We start from the raw sequence: 17312 nt of genomic DNA on the forward strand, positions 1-17312 counted from the left end.
TAGCATGACATCACGGATGGAATGTTCCACATTATAATGGTTATGTGTGTAAGAAACAAAGTTAAGTTTGTATTAGACTGGGTCCTATCCCCAAGATATCTCATTATGTACATGAAAATATTTCTAAATTTTTCAAATATTTCAAAATAAAGAGAACCTAACCATAAACCTCTCAGATAGGAATATCTAACCTATGCTGGAATCCAGGGCATGCTCTAAAACCACACAGACTGGCACTTACTCTAAACTTTTGAGCTTAAACAAAGTGGTGACTAACGTGCTCCCTGGTGATGAGAGGGTGGGAAGGGCAGGACAGGGGCACAGAAGCTTCAGTTTTACGAAGAAGGAAAGAAACAGTATAGAGAGACAGAAATTTAATTACAGAAGAGAGAACAATGGAATTGTAGGTAACTAACTTACAGTCACCAAATCAGTGTTAATGCATGGCTAGAGACTGGGCCAGGAAGAAGTTGTTAAAAATACAGATGCCACTGGGTATGGGTCCGTTTGCCTACAATCCCAGCGCATGGGAGGCTAAAGCTGAACACTGCAAGTTTGAAGCCAGCTTGGGCTACATAAAAAACTGGGCCAATCTGGGGCTGTATAACCAGTTCCTACTTTTAAGAAAAGAAGGGGTCAATGTCCAGGGATGAATACAAGATGGGAGCAGATAATACAAAGAATTTCATAACACACTTGAGAAGTTAGAACTTTATCTTGGATATAACATGAAGTACAAATGGACACATCAAATGCAGACCAGTTGGAAGCTGAATGACAATTTCTTAGAATCATAGAAAAAATGGGAGCTAAATAAAAGAAAAATAAACATTAGAATTTAGTAACTAGGAGCTGGAGAAATGGCTCCAACAATAAGAGGTAAGGGCGTGTGTATTATGCCTAATACCATGAATTCAATCCCTGGAACCCAAATAATGGAAGAAGAAATTGGTGTTTGCAAGTTGTCCTCTGACCTTGATACATATACTACAGTTTGAGTACATGCACACTAACATATACACACAAATTAATGCGTGTAATTTTAAAAAATTAAGTTATTGACTAAATTGAGAGCATGGGAAGAGGGGGGAGGGAGCTACGAGAATGAGAAGGGAAGAAGAGGAAGGATGCAGAAGTCATGAGGGAGCAGAAAGGTTGAGTCAGGTGTAGATTAGAAGAAAGGATATGTGATAGATAGGGTTTTAGTTGGGAGGAGTGGTAGGGGAGGACAGGAGAGAGAAGGGAACTGGGATTGTCATGTAATTCAATCTTGTTTCTAATTCAAATTAAAAAATGAAAAAAAGAAGTTATTGACTAATAAATAAGGCCTAGAAAAGTTAGACAGGAAATGAAACAAGTTCCTAACTTAGAAACCATCCAGGTTCTGATGGCAGTAATTAGGGAGGAAAGGCACAGAGTGATAAGGGTATGATATCAAATTGTTTCAACTCCAGTGAGATCAAGATGCCATGCAAAGTCTTGATCAGAGGTGTCTAGAATCACAAGGGAAGGGGAGAGAAGGTTCTATAGTCTTGTTAGATATGGACTAAAGCCTCCAGCAAAACTTCAAAGTTATGGCTGTAGTCTTTACTAAGGAGCTTTCAATGGACACCCGAAATTCCCACAAGTCACTGCTTCTCTAGTGAAGTACTAAATGATCACTAAGTAGATTAATGTGATCATTGTGCCACTTGTTTTTCAAATATCTTTAGCTGCTCCCTGTGGATTGAATTTCTTAAGATGTCAGTGTAAATGAGCTATATACTTAGTCTACAGTGTAAGCAGATCGTAGAAAGTCATAGTAGAGGATATGCCATGGTACACAGAAACACACAAAACCTGTGGTTACCTTCATGGCGCCTAATTAGACTAGGACCATAAACAATCAGTTATAGAAAGAGATGGACTCATTGAGACCCCATCCAAAGAAGATCCTTCAGTCTAGGGCTGCTAGAGAAAAGAAGTCATTGCCTTCAGTGAGGTAATCACTGGTGAGTCACACACACACACACACACACACACACACACACACACACACACACACACACACACACACACACCAGTTAAACCCAGTGAATCAGAAAACAAAAACAAAGACCTCAAAGTGGGTGGGGACCAGGGGATAAACAATGGAAGGGGTGGGAAGAGGAGAGAAAATCGAAGTGAATGTGGCTAGAATATATTATATACATTCATGAAACTGTTAAAGAGTAAATAATGACTTTTAAAACACATGGTAGAGGGCATGAGATAAAGCTCAGTGGAAGAGCACTTGCCAATCATGCAAAAGGCACTGTAGTTTTCAATATCTAGTAATGGAAATAAAGGGAGGAAGAAAAGAAAGAAAGAACGAGGGGAGACGGAGAAAAGGAAGGGAGGGTAAGAAATAAGTCACAGTGAATAATAAAAAAATTATTAGTTTCCTATAAAAGCCATAACAAATTACCAAACAATTAGTGGATTAAAACAATACAAATTCGGTCTTATGGTATTAAGTTAGAAATTTTAAGTTAATTTCATGTGAGTAATATAACTCAGCAGCAGGCCTAGTTGATCTAGAAGCTCCAAGATAGGCTCTGTTTCAAATCTAGATTTCTGCTGGCATCCTTGGTATATGACTACATTACTCCAACTCTGCTTCCAACTCCACACTGCCTTCTTCGGACTCCTCTGCTCATTGCCCTATGGTTAGGACCACCATAACAGTCTCCCATCTCAAAGTCCCAATAACATCTGAAAGACCTTTTTGCTACATAACATTAATAGGCTGCAAGGATTAGCATATGGGCCCAATTGGAGGAATCCACTATTCAGCCTGAGTGTACACAAAGAACAAAAGATACTGATGATTGTCTAGCTATCTTTATTAATTTATTATTATTTGTGTATGTGTTTGTATGAGAGAGATGGGAGAGAACATGAGTGCATGTGTGGATATCAGATGACAACGCAGTGCAGTTGGGCTCTAGGCATCACACTCAGGTTGTTTGGCTTGTGCAGTGAGTTCTTTTACCGGCTCAGTCATCTCTCCAGTTCAAATTTTCTAGTCCTTAAATTAGATAGAGTCCACAAGAATTCATTTTGCTGTTATATTTCCTAACATATTTATGTGTACATATACAAAAATGCTATGAAATTTAAAGCATTTTTAAGACATAACTGGGAGCCAAAGAGATAGGCTCAGCAGTAAACCGGATTTCCTGCACAAGACTGATGACCTGAATTCAATCCCGAAAACCCAACATGAAAAGCCACATTCAGCTTTTCTTACCGCACGGCTGTCTTGGCAACTGCTATTGGTTGGAGGCTGTCCTACTCCTAAGACAGGAAGATGGTGGCCACAGAGAAGGTGGAAAGTGTTATGGAGTCAACTAACTTGCTATGGAAATTGGAAAATAAGTGCTGATCAGACATGATCAGGCAGGTCAAGGAAAATCTGGTTATCCTCACCACCAGTTGCCAGTTTTTAGAAAAGCTGAATGGAATACTATGTCCATCCCTACAGTGGCAATGATATTAAATGAGACTCAGCATTTGGGAAATACTACAGAGTACTCGAACTGGCTATCATTGACCCAGTGATTTTGATATCATTAGGAGAATGCTAGAAGGCTGGTGAAAAGTAAACCAAGAAGGTTTACTTCTCAGAACTTCTTAAACAATTAAAACTTCTCAGAACTGTCTTAAACAATTAAAACAAAACCACTCATTTAGAAGTCTGGCATGGTGGCATACACCTTTAATTCCAGCACTTGGGAGGAAGAGACAGGCAGATTTCAGTGAGTTCCAGGCCAGCCAGGGCTACACAGTGAGACACTATCAAAACAAAACAAAACAAAATACACATAGCATGTAACATAGCAGGACACATCTCTAATCCCAGCACTCCTGTGGCAAAATGAGAGGAATGGACAGGAGAAAGTCACAGAAGCTTGAGGGCCAGCTATCTTGGGTATGAAGTGACAGACATCTGTTCTACTTCATGCCTCAACAAGGTGGAAGGAGAAAACTGACTCCTGGAAATTGTCTTCTAACCACTACATGTATTCTGTGGCCAAGTGCATACCAGCACTTATACAAGCACATAATATTAATTAATAATTTTCTCTTAAAAACCTGAAAAACATAGCTGGATATGGCACACACTTCTAATCCCAGCACTGGGGTGGGGGTTCAGCACAGGCAGAAGGAATTCAAGGCCATCATAGGCTGTTATATCTAAAAACATAAGGCTGGAGAGCTGGCTCCATGGTTAAGAGTTCTTACTGCTCTCCAAAGGCCCCCGGTGGTCATTCACTAGCCTCCAGGTCAGGTGGCTCACAACTGCCTCTAACTCCAGCTCCAGGGAGATCTGAGGCCTCTGGCCTTGGAGAGCACCTGCACTCATAGGCATAGAATCTCCCACCTCCCCACACAGGTTAAAAGCAAATTTTTAAAAACAAAAAACTTCTATTATGATTTATTGTTAAATGTATTATTAAATGTATTCCTTCGCCATGTCCTAGAAGAAAGGCAAATAAATTCTAAGGCATATAAGATAGTTTATAATCCTAGGAATATATAAAACTATAATGTTAATTGTCAACCCATCATCTAAAATAAGATCATTTACTTTACTGAGATGAAATAAGATACAATTACCTTAGTGTCTAAGTATTCAAAAATGATAGCTATTGGAACCTCTATTACCACATCAAAGCAGGAAGTTAGAGTCTCCTGAGTTACAAAGAAATCTAACCGACACCATTGGCCAGTTTATCATTTCAGTCAGGGCTGTTAGGAATACACTCTACAGTCATCTTCTAGCATATACATCAAGTGAAATACAAGTTCAGGTCACAGCACAGAGCAGATAACACATTTGCCAAAGAGGAACAAACACCTGTGGGTTAATGTTCAGGACTTCCATCCTTCAAATGGACAGGGCTGAGAAGCCCTTCTCTGAAGGCTTATACTTGTGCATAGTCCACAGTCCAAAACCAAAGAATGATGCTATCCACTTTAAGGCTGTGTCTCCCCACATCAATTAAGTCAATGAAAATAATGCCCCCAGAGTGACTACAGACCGAACTATCTAAACGATCCCTCCTTGAGACTCTAACTCAGGTGCTTCTAGGTTGTGTTGATGTGACAAACTAACCAATACAATGTCTTTGATCCAAGATTGTTGCTTGATAGTTTAAACTCAATGCATTATTCTGCTTCTACACCACTTACAAGCTTCCATTTTATTAAATGCCAACATTCCAAATGAGGAGCATGTACTCTGAATCTGAAATACTTTCACTGCTTCATTTCCCAGACTCTGATGTGTGAATTTTCCCTATGTGCCCACTAGAGTTGAGAAACAACTGGTTAATAATCTGAAGATATAATGACTTTTTATGCCAATTTAGATCACTTAAGTCCACTCAGATATTCTAAAAATGCAAGAAATATTATAATTAGATTTTAAGGAAATTCATCCTAGGACGGTTGGTCCTAAGCAACATCTAGCAAACACACCCCACTTGTCTCTCCCACTGAATGCAACAGTAATAAATAAAAATCTGGACAGGATGCATACAACAGGCAGAACAGGAAGAGCCCCAGACCTGGGAGCTTCATTTAACCAGCTGTGAATCCACCTTACACTCCCCTTCCCCAGTGCTCCAAGCCTGTGTTTAACATAGCTGAAAACAGAAATAAGCACTTCTGTAGACATTTGCCCCAAGAAACAAGAAAGAAAAATAATGCTCAGGAATTGTAGAAGTCACCATTTACCTTTCATATGCCTGGACCAATCTTAGATAATCCTGTAACTACACGGGAGGGGAAACAATGGAAATTTGCAAGAGCAAAAACTGAAGAAGAAAATTTGTTTTGTTTTGTTTTGTTTTTTGAGACAGGGTTTCACTGTATAGACCTGACCATCCTGGAACTCACTTTGTAGACCAGGCTGGCTTTGAACTCAGAGATCCACCTACCTCTCTGTCTCCTGGGTTCTGGGAATAAAGGTGTGCACCACCACTGCCCAGCAAAAAGTTGTTTCTTTCCACTGAGTGGAGTGATGGTTCTAAGGAAGTGGGCTCATGTAACACCCACTCTTAGTTTGCTTCTTTTTGTTCTAGGTTCCTTAGCCCTGACTGATTCCAGTCAACTGTGGGAATGGACTAAAAAGCCAGGCCAGGAGAGCCACACATTTTAGGATGGACACTAAAAAAAGAAGTTCTAGGGAACTGGGTTTTCAGAAAGTCAAGCAAGCACTTCTACTTTGTGTTTGTGTTGCAGTGCTGGTGGTAGAGGCCTGGGATTCACACACCTGGCAGGCAAATGCTCTACCACTAAGCTTCATGCTCAGTCCAACAAACACTCAGTAATCCATGGATCAAGAAAATCTCAGGGGAAATAAGATGTTTCAGGAAGAAATGGAAATGATGTAAGTACAGTACTCAGGCATGAAACTCTCAAAATAAAATTAAATGGTATTTTAAGCAAAATAAAATACAGCATATAAATATTTGTAAAACAAAATTACAGTAACTCAAAAGAAAAAGAAAGAAAAACAATTCCTGGCTCCTTAGAGTTTAGAATCATCATGATACAACTATAACCAAAAGGAGTCAAAGAAATGAAACTAGGGCTAGGTAGGTGGCTCTGTAGGAGCTTCAAGTAGGAAGTGCTTCTGGCATTCGGAAGCCCTGGACTCCCTCCCCCTAAAAGTGAAACACAAAAGTGTTGCATGAACCCACTGCCTTGGAACTAAGGCTATAGAAAAGGGGCCTGTGGATAAGAAAGGAATTCTCAGATACAGTACATACAAAATCTACACAGGAGGGTACCTTAAGTCAGGATTTCTACTGCTGTGACCAAACACCATGACCAAAAAGCAACTTGGGGAGGAAAGGGTTTATTCAGCTTACCCTTCTACATCACTGTTCATCATTGAAAGAAGTCAGGACAGGAACTCAAACAGGACAGGATCCTGGAGGCAGGAGCAGAAGCAGAGACCATGGAAGACTGCCACTTACTGGCTTGTTCCCCATGGCTTGCTCAATCTGCTTTCTAATAGAGCCCAAGACCACAAGCCCAGGGATGGCCCCACTCACTATGGCCTGGGTGCTCCTCCATCAATCACTAATTTAAAAAATGCCTTACAGCTGGATCTTATGGAGGCATTTTCTCAATTAAGGTTCCATCCATTCAGATAACTCCAGTTTGTGTCAAGAAGACATAAGACTGGCCAGCACAGCGGGGAAGTGTAGTAAACTTATAAGAACTTTTATTTTGTGTAAAGTACTGTTAAGAAATGGAAGAGACCGGGAAGGCAGCAGTGGCAGTGGTGGTGACACAGGCCTTTAATTCCATCCAGCACTTGAGAAGCAGGGGCATGCAGATCTCTGTGAGTTCCAGGACAGCCTGGTCTGGAAAGTGAGTTCCAGGACAGCCAGGGCTACACAGTGAAACCCTGTCTCAGAAAAATGAACCAACAAACAAAAAATGAAGAGTGGCCTGGAAAGTTGGCTTGGTGCTAAAGAACACTTGTTTCTCTTGCTGAAGAATCAGGTTCAGTTCCCAGTACTCACACAGCAGCTGAGAATAGTCTAGAGGATCAAACTCCCTCTTCTGGCCTCCATGGGCACCAGGCACAAACTCTCTCTCTCTCTCTCTCTCTCTCTCTCTCTCTCTCTCTCTCTCTCTCTCTCTCTCTCTCTCTCACACACACACACACACACTCGCTCACTCACTCACTTACACATACACATATATTATGCAGCTAAAACACTTCATACATATAAAATGAAAAAAATCTAAAAAGAAATGAAAAGAAACTTCAGGTAGCATCCTTACTATTGCCCAGTCTGCTGCTCGTTGTAGTATACTACTAAATAAGCCTGGAAGAGGGAGGAAGGGAGTAAAGAAGGAAGGAAGGAGAGAGGATGGATTAGCTCATTGAACATAACCTCTGATAATTGCATTTAATCAAAACTGCAATACATAGTTCAAACACAGGCACTAGCAAAATAGAAAAGATCTATTATCATTTCTTTTGCCTAGCTATGACCAACCTGCCTAAGAACAGGTTAAAAGTGGAATTTTTGTTTTGACCCACAGTTTCGAGTCACATAGCCCCATGAAGTTAGGCAAAATACCATGGCTGTAGGATATGTGGCACAACTATCCACTTCATTCATGGCACTCCAGGAAGCAGAGAAAGAGGCAGTACAGAAAGGAACTAGGTGAGGTACAGACCCAATGATATACCCCCTCAAGACTTACTTCCCCTAAAGACCACACCTCCTCCTTTTCACTACCTCCTAATCATGCATTAATAATATGAATCCATCTAAGGATTAATCCATTCATCATGCCAGAATCCTTATGTTCTAATCATCCAAGACCATCACTATCACAGACATCCAAAAGTGTGCTTCACTAATGACCTAGGCACTCTTCATCCAACCAAGCTGCTCATCAAAATTAACCATTACAACAGCCTAAAGATACAAAGAGGCAGGAACGCCTCAAGAAGTCTGGCCATCTTAACAGAATAAACAAACTGAATATGCTAAGCCTAGTTATGGGAAGGTATGACAAGTAGACAGGGGAAAGACTCACTCTGTAGAGCACAAAGAGAAATATCACTTATCAATGAGTATAAAACAACAATGTGTGTGTGTGTGTTGTGGTTTGAATATGAAATGCCTTCCACACCCCTAATGTCTTGAGGGCTTGGTTTCCAGCTAATGGCGCTATTTTGGAAAGTACTAGTAACTTGGGTGGTAGGGTGTAACTGGAAGAGGCAGATGCCCTCAGGGACTGGATCTAGCTAGGGCCCCTTCCAGTCTGTGAGCCCTGCCTGCCATGAGGTGAGCAAAAGTGCCGTGACACACCCTTCTGCAGCTACAATATTCTGCCTCATCATAGGTCCAAGGGAATAGAGGAAGCACATCACGAACTAAAACCATTCAACTCCCCCCTTGGTATTTTTAGAGGGCATTTTGTCACAGTGAAGAAAACTTTTCTAGAGCCACCAGAAACTCAGATCATCAACAGAAGTTCCAGAGATTCTTACACTAAATAAACAGTAGGGGCTGACAACAGAAGACTTTTTCCAGCTCAAGTATGACAAGAATTATGAACTATACTTCTAAAGTTAACCTATGAAGGCAGATAGATGCCACTTTCAATTAAAAACTAACATTTTTTCACTACCCAAAGGTAATTATTACAAAGTACTTTAAGTTTCATATTTTTAGAGGTTCAATAAATACAAGATCTTAATCAATTCGGTACAATGAGATATATTTTATTTCTCAAAAACTTATGTGTAATAAGGATATTAAAAAGAATTTCAAACTATTAAAACAAAAGGCATAAATTTCATCTTTAAGTACAATGAAGAAATCCCTTGAAAAAGAAGTGCTCTTTCCATTAAAAGAGCAATGGTCCTCAAAAGACACAAAACATCTGCATTCACTTTAAAGCTCATCAAGACAGAGTGACATTCTTAGGAGAAGCATATGACTTGCTGAACAGTCATCTAGAACGGAATCTTTGTCAAGCAAGGACCTTTTATTTATATGAAGTGGCCAAATAAAGGAAAGAATGTATTTTTGAGACCTAGAAAACAGCAAGAAATAATTCTTCACCTGGCTTTGTTAAGGACACAAAAAAACATACTACAAAAGCAGTAAGATCTGCACTCCCCTTAGCTGAAACAATTCTAAGAGATCACTGAAACAAAAGAACTCTAGAAAAGCAAGGAACTTCCTTAAAAACTATGTCCAGCCAAAGACCACCTCCCTAAAAAGCACATTCCCATTATAAAGGATAAGACACTTTCTTCTTAAAACTCTGAAGGGCAGAGTTCAACAGCTGTGCTATATTAAACCTGAGCCCTTCCAAAATGAAGAACAAGCGTCTCTAGAGAGGAGTAACATGGTCTCCTTTCTCGAGATTACCAAAATGCCTTCTCTGCCTCTAACCCACCCCCTCACCCCCGCCTCTGACTAGTATATGAGTGAAAAATGCAAAATTTGAAGTTTTCTTATGTCTGGAAATCTTCCTTATTCCTCTCCCAAAGAAAGCCATAGTTTTGAAGTCTTTGGCAATAAAACATTAAAACTACTTAGGAAAACAAAACGGCAGGAGTTTTCAGCCCTAGCTCCCCATCAGAGTCTGCAGAGCTAAACCTACACGTACTGAACCAATCAGTACATGGCCAAAGAACATGAATGCCTCAGATGCAGATAACAGGTGACTTTGATGGACAGCTGACATCTAAAAAACAAAGCGCTAAATTGGAGGACGATCCTATTTTTTCATGTAAGTCTAGCAAATGCAGGCAAGAAGAAAGATTATATTTGGTTAACTAATTCTAAAGAACTTAAGGCTGCATTTGCCTATCAAAATATTCAAGAAAGAACTTGAAACCAGAATTCAGAATTGTCCCCTTGTTACCTGAAGGAGAAAAACACAGAAATACTTTACAAAAATATTCAAATAGTTAGATGAAAGCAGCTGCAAAGAACTGTGGCTAATGTACAATTCATCACAACAGATTCTTTTAGGATCTTCAGACAATGCAATTGAACAAGAAAAGCTGTAAGAATTCTGGTATTAACTACAATATCCTGTCAACATTAAAAGAGTATAAGATTTCACTCTCTCTTATATTTATTTATTTTTGTGTGTATGACTATGTGCTTGTGTGTGGAGGTCAGAGAACAAAATTGCAGGAATTGGTTCTTTCTTTCTACCATGTGGGTCCTGAGTATAGAACTCAGGTCACAGTAAGCAATTTAACCCACTGAGCCAACTCCCTGGCCCAAGATTTTAATGACATTAAGTTTAAGTCATCATCGAGGCTTCATTAAATCTCAGAAACCCACACAAATTCTAATAGGCTAAGTTATTGGTATTTAACCATATTTTAAAAAGAGAGAGACAGAGAGGTAAAAATGATGAAGGTCGGTTAGAAATTGCTTAGGCAGATGCAGGCCAAGAACCCACAAAGTAAGCAACTCATTCTCATCCAGAATGAACACCTTGGATTTTCAGGCCAGGAAAGTCAGGTTTTCTTTCTCCTAAGTGAGCATTCCAGCCTGGAGGCTATACATGAAGGTGTAATGGAAACTCGGTCCTGACATGAATCCTTTCTGGGAACAAATTAGAAACTGACTTTCTAGATTATCATGGTGAAATGGCTTAGTTTCAGTCATTCTCTAAATGTTTTTTGAGTCTCAACTTTTTTTTGTTTGTTTGTTTTTGTTTTCACAGGGTTTCTCTGTGTAGCTTTGGAGTCTATCCTGGCACTAGCTCTGGAGACCAGACTGGCCTCGAACTCACAGAGATCCGCCTGCCTCTGCCTCCTGAGTACTGGGATTAAAGGCGTGCACCACCAACGCCAGGCGAAGTCTCAACTTTTGAGGGAAGAATATTGTTAAAAGTTCTGGAGGCCACTAAGGATGAACAGCAGAGCTCTGTTAAGGACTATTAAGAGAAAGCTATTTTCTACCAATCAAAACCGTGAATTCTACTCTGGCCCTTGGGTAAGACTGACATTCTGATCTGCTTCAAGATTCAAACTTTACATACTATTGTCTCCTCCCTTAAGAGTTAAAACCAGGAGGTAGAAAGATGGCTCAGCGGTTAAAAAGCACTTGCTGCTTCTTCCAGAAGATCTGGGTTCAGGTCCCAGCACCCACCTGCTAGCTCAGCCATCTATAACACCAGATCCATTGGATCCAAGGCTCCCTTCTGACCTCCTCAGACACCAGGTGAGCACATGGTACATAGACATACATGCCAGCAAAGCACTCATACACAAAAGGGAAAAATAATTTTTAAGTGAATATGGTTTGGCCAGTCACTTGCATGTGGCCAAGAAAACACCACCTTCTCAGGAAAGCTGATTCACACAGAACCATGCTACAAAGGAGATACAGTATTTTACCTTCCCCAGAAGCTGGGCCCTCAGTATAGCTACTTAGAGCACTTCTGTACATCAGGGAACACTTCATGCTGCTGACACCTGGCCTGTCTGCTTTTCCTTCCCCTCTTTTTCTTTCAGATACTGACCAAAGTCTGACCACGTTTTCCCTGATGCCCTGGGAATTCCCACTCTTTCTCTCCCTTCTTCGCCATGTGGCTGCATGCAAACATCACGCCTTTCTCTCTTTTCTATTTTCCTATTCCTAACAGCTGTCAGGATTTATAGCTCGCTTGTCCTGTTGTTTTTCTCTCAACTGTTAATAAAACTGTCCTGGAGCGCTCTCTCTCTCTCTCTCTCTCTCTCTCTCTCTCTCTCTCTCTCATCAATTTTTACATTCTTCTATTAATGAGACTAAAAACCACAAATACCATAGTTTTCCAGGTAACAAAACTGCAAAGGGGGAAGCAGACTAATCAATGAAGAATTAGAAAAACAAAACAAACAAAAGAAAAAAAAAAAAAAAACAGACTCAAGAGCTCCTAAAGGATAGCTGGCATACTCAATAATTTAAAAACAGAGTACAGTTTTTCCAATGATCACTGAAGTTCATAAGAAAAAATATGTTCAGGATACCACATTTAATACATGCATTATATGTATTTGCACTCTCAGCTCCTGTGAGAGGGAGGCTTGAAGATCAGGAGTTGAAGGCTATCCACAGCTACACACGAGTTTCATGCTAACCTGGCCAAATGATACTGTCTCAAGGTGGGGGTAAAAAGTAAAATGAAGTCACCCATAAAAATCTCTTATACTAAACATTATTTTCTTTTAAAGTCCAAAACACACTCATCCCTCCCACTATAGAGATGTAATATCGAAGTAAAAGACAAGAACATTAGATAGACAGTTTTTCAAATAAAGAATATACCTTGCTAAAAGAAAAAACTGAAGACACTGAAATTTTAATTTACTGTTATCAGAAATAATACTCATTACAAAAGTCAGCATATTGATGAATAAGTCAGACTATTTTCTACCACGGAGAACTTAAGGCATTTCTCTATTGTAGCTGTCTACTCAGCTTCAAAACAAGAACATCCTAATTCACAGGGTTGCTGAGAAAACGCAAGACACAATGTAAGGGAAGTCCTTGACACTGGCTGATCACTAAGTTAGAAAAGTTATGCTCAGAATAAATACTACAGAAATGATAAAAGGGATGACAAATCTTCTCCATTTGAACAATCTATGTTCTATCTGAATTCTATATTCTCCCCATCTCTAAACCTATTCTAGCAGATGTTACTCAGGAACCAAGAGTCTCCATCTTTTCTTATTATGCCTCATTAAAAGCTTCAAGTGAAGTCAGTTCTCATTCCAAAGAAGCCCTCGTGTTCCAGGAAATACCTTTCTCAAATCACTCATTCCACTTTCCATTTTTAAATTTTTGAATGAAAAAGAAGCCAGAATACTTGTCATAATGTGTTAAGTACAAATCCATTCATAAAACAATTTCAATACAGAAATTAACAGAGTTCAAGGTAAATATCCTAAATATTTATAATATATATATATTGTAGATACGTTTTAATTCTCACTTATGTAGGCTAGTGCCTACCTGGCTCTCACTGAAATGTCTCTTTTGTTGTTTGTTTGTTTTCTGTTTTTCCAGACAGGATTTTTCTATGTGGCCCTGGCTGTCCTGGAACTCATTCTGTGGACCAAGCTGGCCTTGAACTCTCAGAGATCTGCCTGCCTCTGTCTCCCAAGTGCTGGGATTTTTAAAAGCATGAGCCCCTCTGCCTAGCACTGATGTCTCTTAAGACCTGCTTTCCCACATTAATACTCACTCACACACACAAAATAAATGTAAGCAAAAATATTTAATTAAGTAGAAGCCAACCTATGATCTCGAATACAAATTTAGACTTTTCTTTCCCATGACTGGGGGTGTCTGCAGGTTCAGCTTCACAGTGAGAAAGGAAGCCAAAAAATAAAGCCAGAGATTGGGAGCACGAAACAGATTTCACCAAGGTCTCAGCCTAGTCTTCATCAGAGACTAACACATTCTGGGGATCTGCTTCCCTCAGAGATATGTTTTAGACAAGCACATGCTCTAGTCTAAATTTGAGAAGTACCTCATAAGAGCAGGTGATAGAAACATACACAATCATGTTGAAATGAACAAAAACCTAACAATACAGCAATTATTATCTTAAGTCCCAAGGGTCACTATTTTGAAAGAGAAAACCAACTTATCTACTGGTAGATTCATACCTTAAATAGAATTTGGGCTGAAAAATCCCTTAGGATACTTAGAGCCAGTAAGAGTAAGAACAGGTGATTGACGATGCTTTCACCCTCTTCAGACAAGGAAATGGAAGCTCACTCTAGAACACAAGCTGGGTAGATAGATAATCTGCCAACACTAGTTATTCGACTTTCTCTCCTGTCTGTGGTTTTTCTTTTTCATTTGCTGGCTTTTTCTTTGCATTGACTTTACAATTGAATCCAAATGTTAATGTAGTAAGTAATCCCTACTCCTCTCTCATCACTTTCATTACTGATTCCACTCTCCCTTATTTCATTCAAGACAACTACAGTATTATGCCATTGCAATGTCTTTAAGGACTGCCAAAAAAGAAATTTACATTAAATTTCCCAGATGGATTGGAACTTTTCAAAGCATTATTTTCCACACATATTGTAAGAAGTTTCCATATAAACAAAGAAGGGGAACTACAATTGTCAGGTCAGATGCACATCATAATATCTTTAGGGTAAATAAATAAATAAATAAATGTGAAGTCAAAATAATTTTCCCTAGGTTTTATATTTTTTAGAATATGAAACAAAGGTCATCTTATGTGATTTATATAAGCTATTTTCAAATCTCTAATAACATATTTACAAGTACAACTGTTAGGTTTAGATGTGTAGTAATAGGTATCAGTTTGTAAAGTCTAGTATTTTCTTAATTTAAACTGGCATAATTGCTGAGAAATACACTAATGGTCCCTTATAATTTGTTTTCAGTTCTAGTCCTATACTGAATGCATTCATATTTAGGTATGTAAATTAACCCCCATAACATTTAAGTGGAAAAGAACTAAACTAGATCACCAGTATGTTACCCTTAACCACTGGAGCATTTGATCTTAGAGAACTACTTCGTATTTCTTAAGTTCCTCATATGTAAAACACTTAATTACAAATTTATCTTTTACTTTCTACCAGTATTACACTTTTTTCCAGTGACTATATGTACTATATATGTACTGCTCTGCTACTGCCTACAGAACAGCCTCCCTGCACCCATTTTTGCAACTCTGGAGCAATAGGATTACAGTTCGTGTGCCCAAAAATGGATTTATTCTGTGCTAAAGACTGAACCCAGTACCTCATGAATGCTAGGCCCTCTACCAACTCAACTACATCCTCAGTCCCCGAAACCAAAAATCCCCTGACCTTACTAATGGCAACCTCTTCTTTCCCACAAAACCACTACTTGAAACTGTAATAAAATGTACCTTCAAAAGTTCTACTCAGCTCATTTTGACTCTGTATTCCCTTTGTGTTTAGTTTAACGCTAAATTAACAAGCATTTTGATAGACCCTATTTCCGTTTTTAAAAAATAATGTAATGGTTTGATTTTGTGTGAGAGAGGATCTCTATTTATCCCTGGCTATCCTGGAATTGTCTTTGTAGACCATGCTGGCCTGGAACTCACAGAGATCCACCTGCCTCTGCCTCCTGAGTGCTGGGATTAAAGGAAGGCGTTTGCCACCAATGCCCAGCAACTTTTCCTTCTTTAAAAACTACCTTCTTCCCACCCCTGACATAGTCTTCCATCATTAGTGTAAACATTTAGTGTAGTCTCCACAGCATGCGGTTGACAGACAATACAAGGCCATGCTTTACAGGAGCAAACTGTGAAAGGAGTGATAAAACATGGTATGTCGTAGATTAAAATGTTAATATGTGTATACAAGTGCCTTTAATAAACTCAGGAAAACAGAAACATATGTAAAATAAAGTAATGCTTTGGGAGCAGGGGAGGGATGTCATTCCAAAAAATGATACAAGGTAACAAAATAACAATCCCTCATCTACTGTAATGGTTAGTGAAAATGTAATTGAGGAAACTTACAGCATTACCATCAACCTTTTTAAAAAAACATCTTGCTGGCAGGCAGATCTGAGTTCCGGGCCAGCAAGGGCTACATAGTGTGATCCTGTCTCGAACAAACAAAATAAATTAATAAAAACAAAAACCACCTTGCTGGCTGAGGAGAAACGCACAGCCCGGGGGCGGGGCGGGGAGGGGGGTCCAATCCTCCCACAGACAGAAAATAGGTATGCTATCACCTTCCAGTAAATACTATTATTGACCCTGAAGTTCTAAGAAGTTTTCCTCGTATGCAGAATGACGACTAAAACAACCTTTCTGTTTGGAAGCTCGGTGGATATTACCTAAAGCCAGGGAAAAGTAAGCAGGGGATTTAACCTTCCAGCCAGGGCTGGAGTGAGGCAAACAGGTGACAACGGAAGGGCTGTAGGACATTGGGAGAGAAGTCGGCCAGACTCCTCCCCTTCCCGGGAACCAAGAGCCTGTTCAAAGCTCCTCGGCACAGACCCTCTCCCACGGCTGCAGACCCACAGCTCCCGAGAGCCCGAGAGCCCGCCGGCGCCTGGCCGGAGGCCCGAGTTCGTCCCGCATCCCGAGGAAGGGTCAGCCGAGGACGCGCTCCCCAAGGCCGCCTCCGGGGCCGGCCCGGCCCTGTCTCCGCCAAAATGCTGCGACCTAAGAATCCTAAATAAAGAGCCAGACAAGGCTGATAATTATGTTACCTGGATGGAACTCTAGAGACGGAAACGGCCGCTGTAGCCACTGCCCTTCTCCCCAACAACGCCTGTCTCAGCGCCGCCACTGACATTGAGACCGCCGCCATCTTCCTGCAGGCAAACGCCAGGATGGGAGGACGGATCCCCGCTAGGGACTCACTTCCCTCGTTCTCAAGTCCATGTGGCCGCAGTGAAACAGAATCATGTAGTGTTTGTTTTCCCTTTGATGCTAGGGTTTGCAAAAGAGTTAAAAGGTCTCGTTGGAAGAGTGAAAGAGAAAAATGGATGAAATAAAAAAAATAAAAAGGTTCAGTGAGTGTGAATGTTGCCTCGATAAAAAGTAATCCTTGCTAGTAGGGTCGGTTATTTAGACTGAGGCTGAGAAGCCCGAAAGAAAATGCTTCAAAAATGTAAACACCTGTAACTCATAATTTTTCAAAGAACTCAGAATATCTGAGTCTGAGCCCGCTGGAAGAGCCGGAGGGCTCCTTGAGTCTTTGAGAAACTAAAGTAGTACTTTCCCAAAGTGTTGCCAGATTCTGTGTG

The 17312-nt window shown here is 40.1% G+C and overlaps 1 protein-coding gene across 1 annotated transcript in view; it reads right to left on the reverse strand.

Annotated features, from left to right (window-relative positions):
• Ndufs4 (NADH:ubiquinone oxidoreductase subunit S4) overlaps positions 1-16926 on the reverse strand; it is a 103363-nt gene extending 86437 nt beyond the window's left edge. Inside the window, exon 1 of the mRNA XM_027401435.2 lies at positions 16773-16926. Coding sequence (XP_027257236.1) covers positions 16773-16873 — 101 coding nt within the window. The 5' untranslated portion in view covers positions 16874-16926. The remainder of the gene's footprint in view (positions 1-16772) is intronic.
• Positions 16927-17312: the final 386 nt, after the last annotated feature.

Source organism: Cricetulus griseus, chromosome 2 (genome assembly GCF_003668045.3).
Source record: "Cricetulus griseus strain 17A/GY chromosome 2, alternate assembly CriGri-PICRH-1.0, whole genome shotgun sequence".
NCBI classification, from domain to species: Eukaryota; Metazoa; Chordata; class Mammalia; order Rodentia; family Cricetidae; genus Cricetulus; species Cricetulus griseus.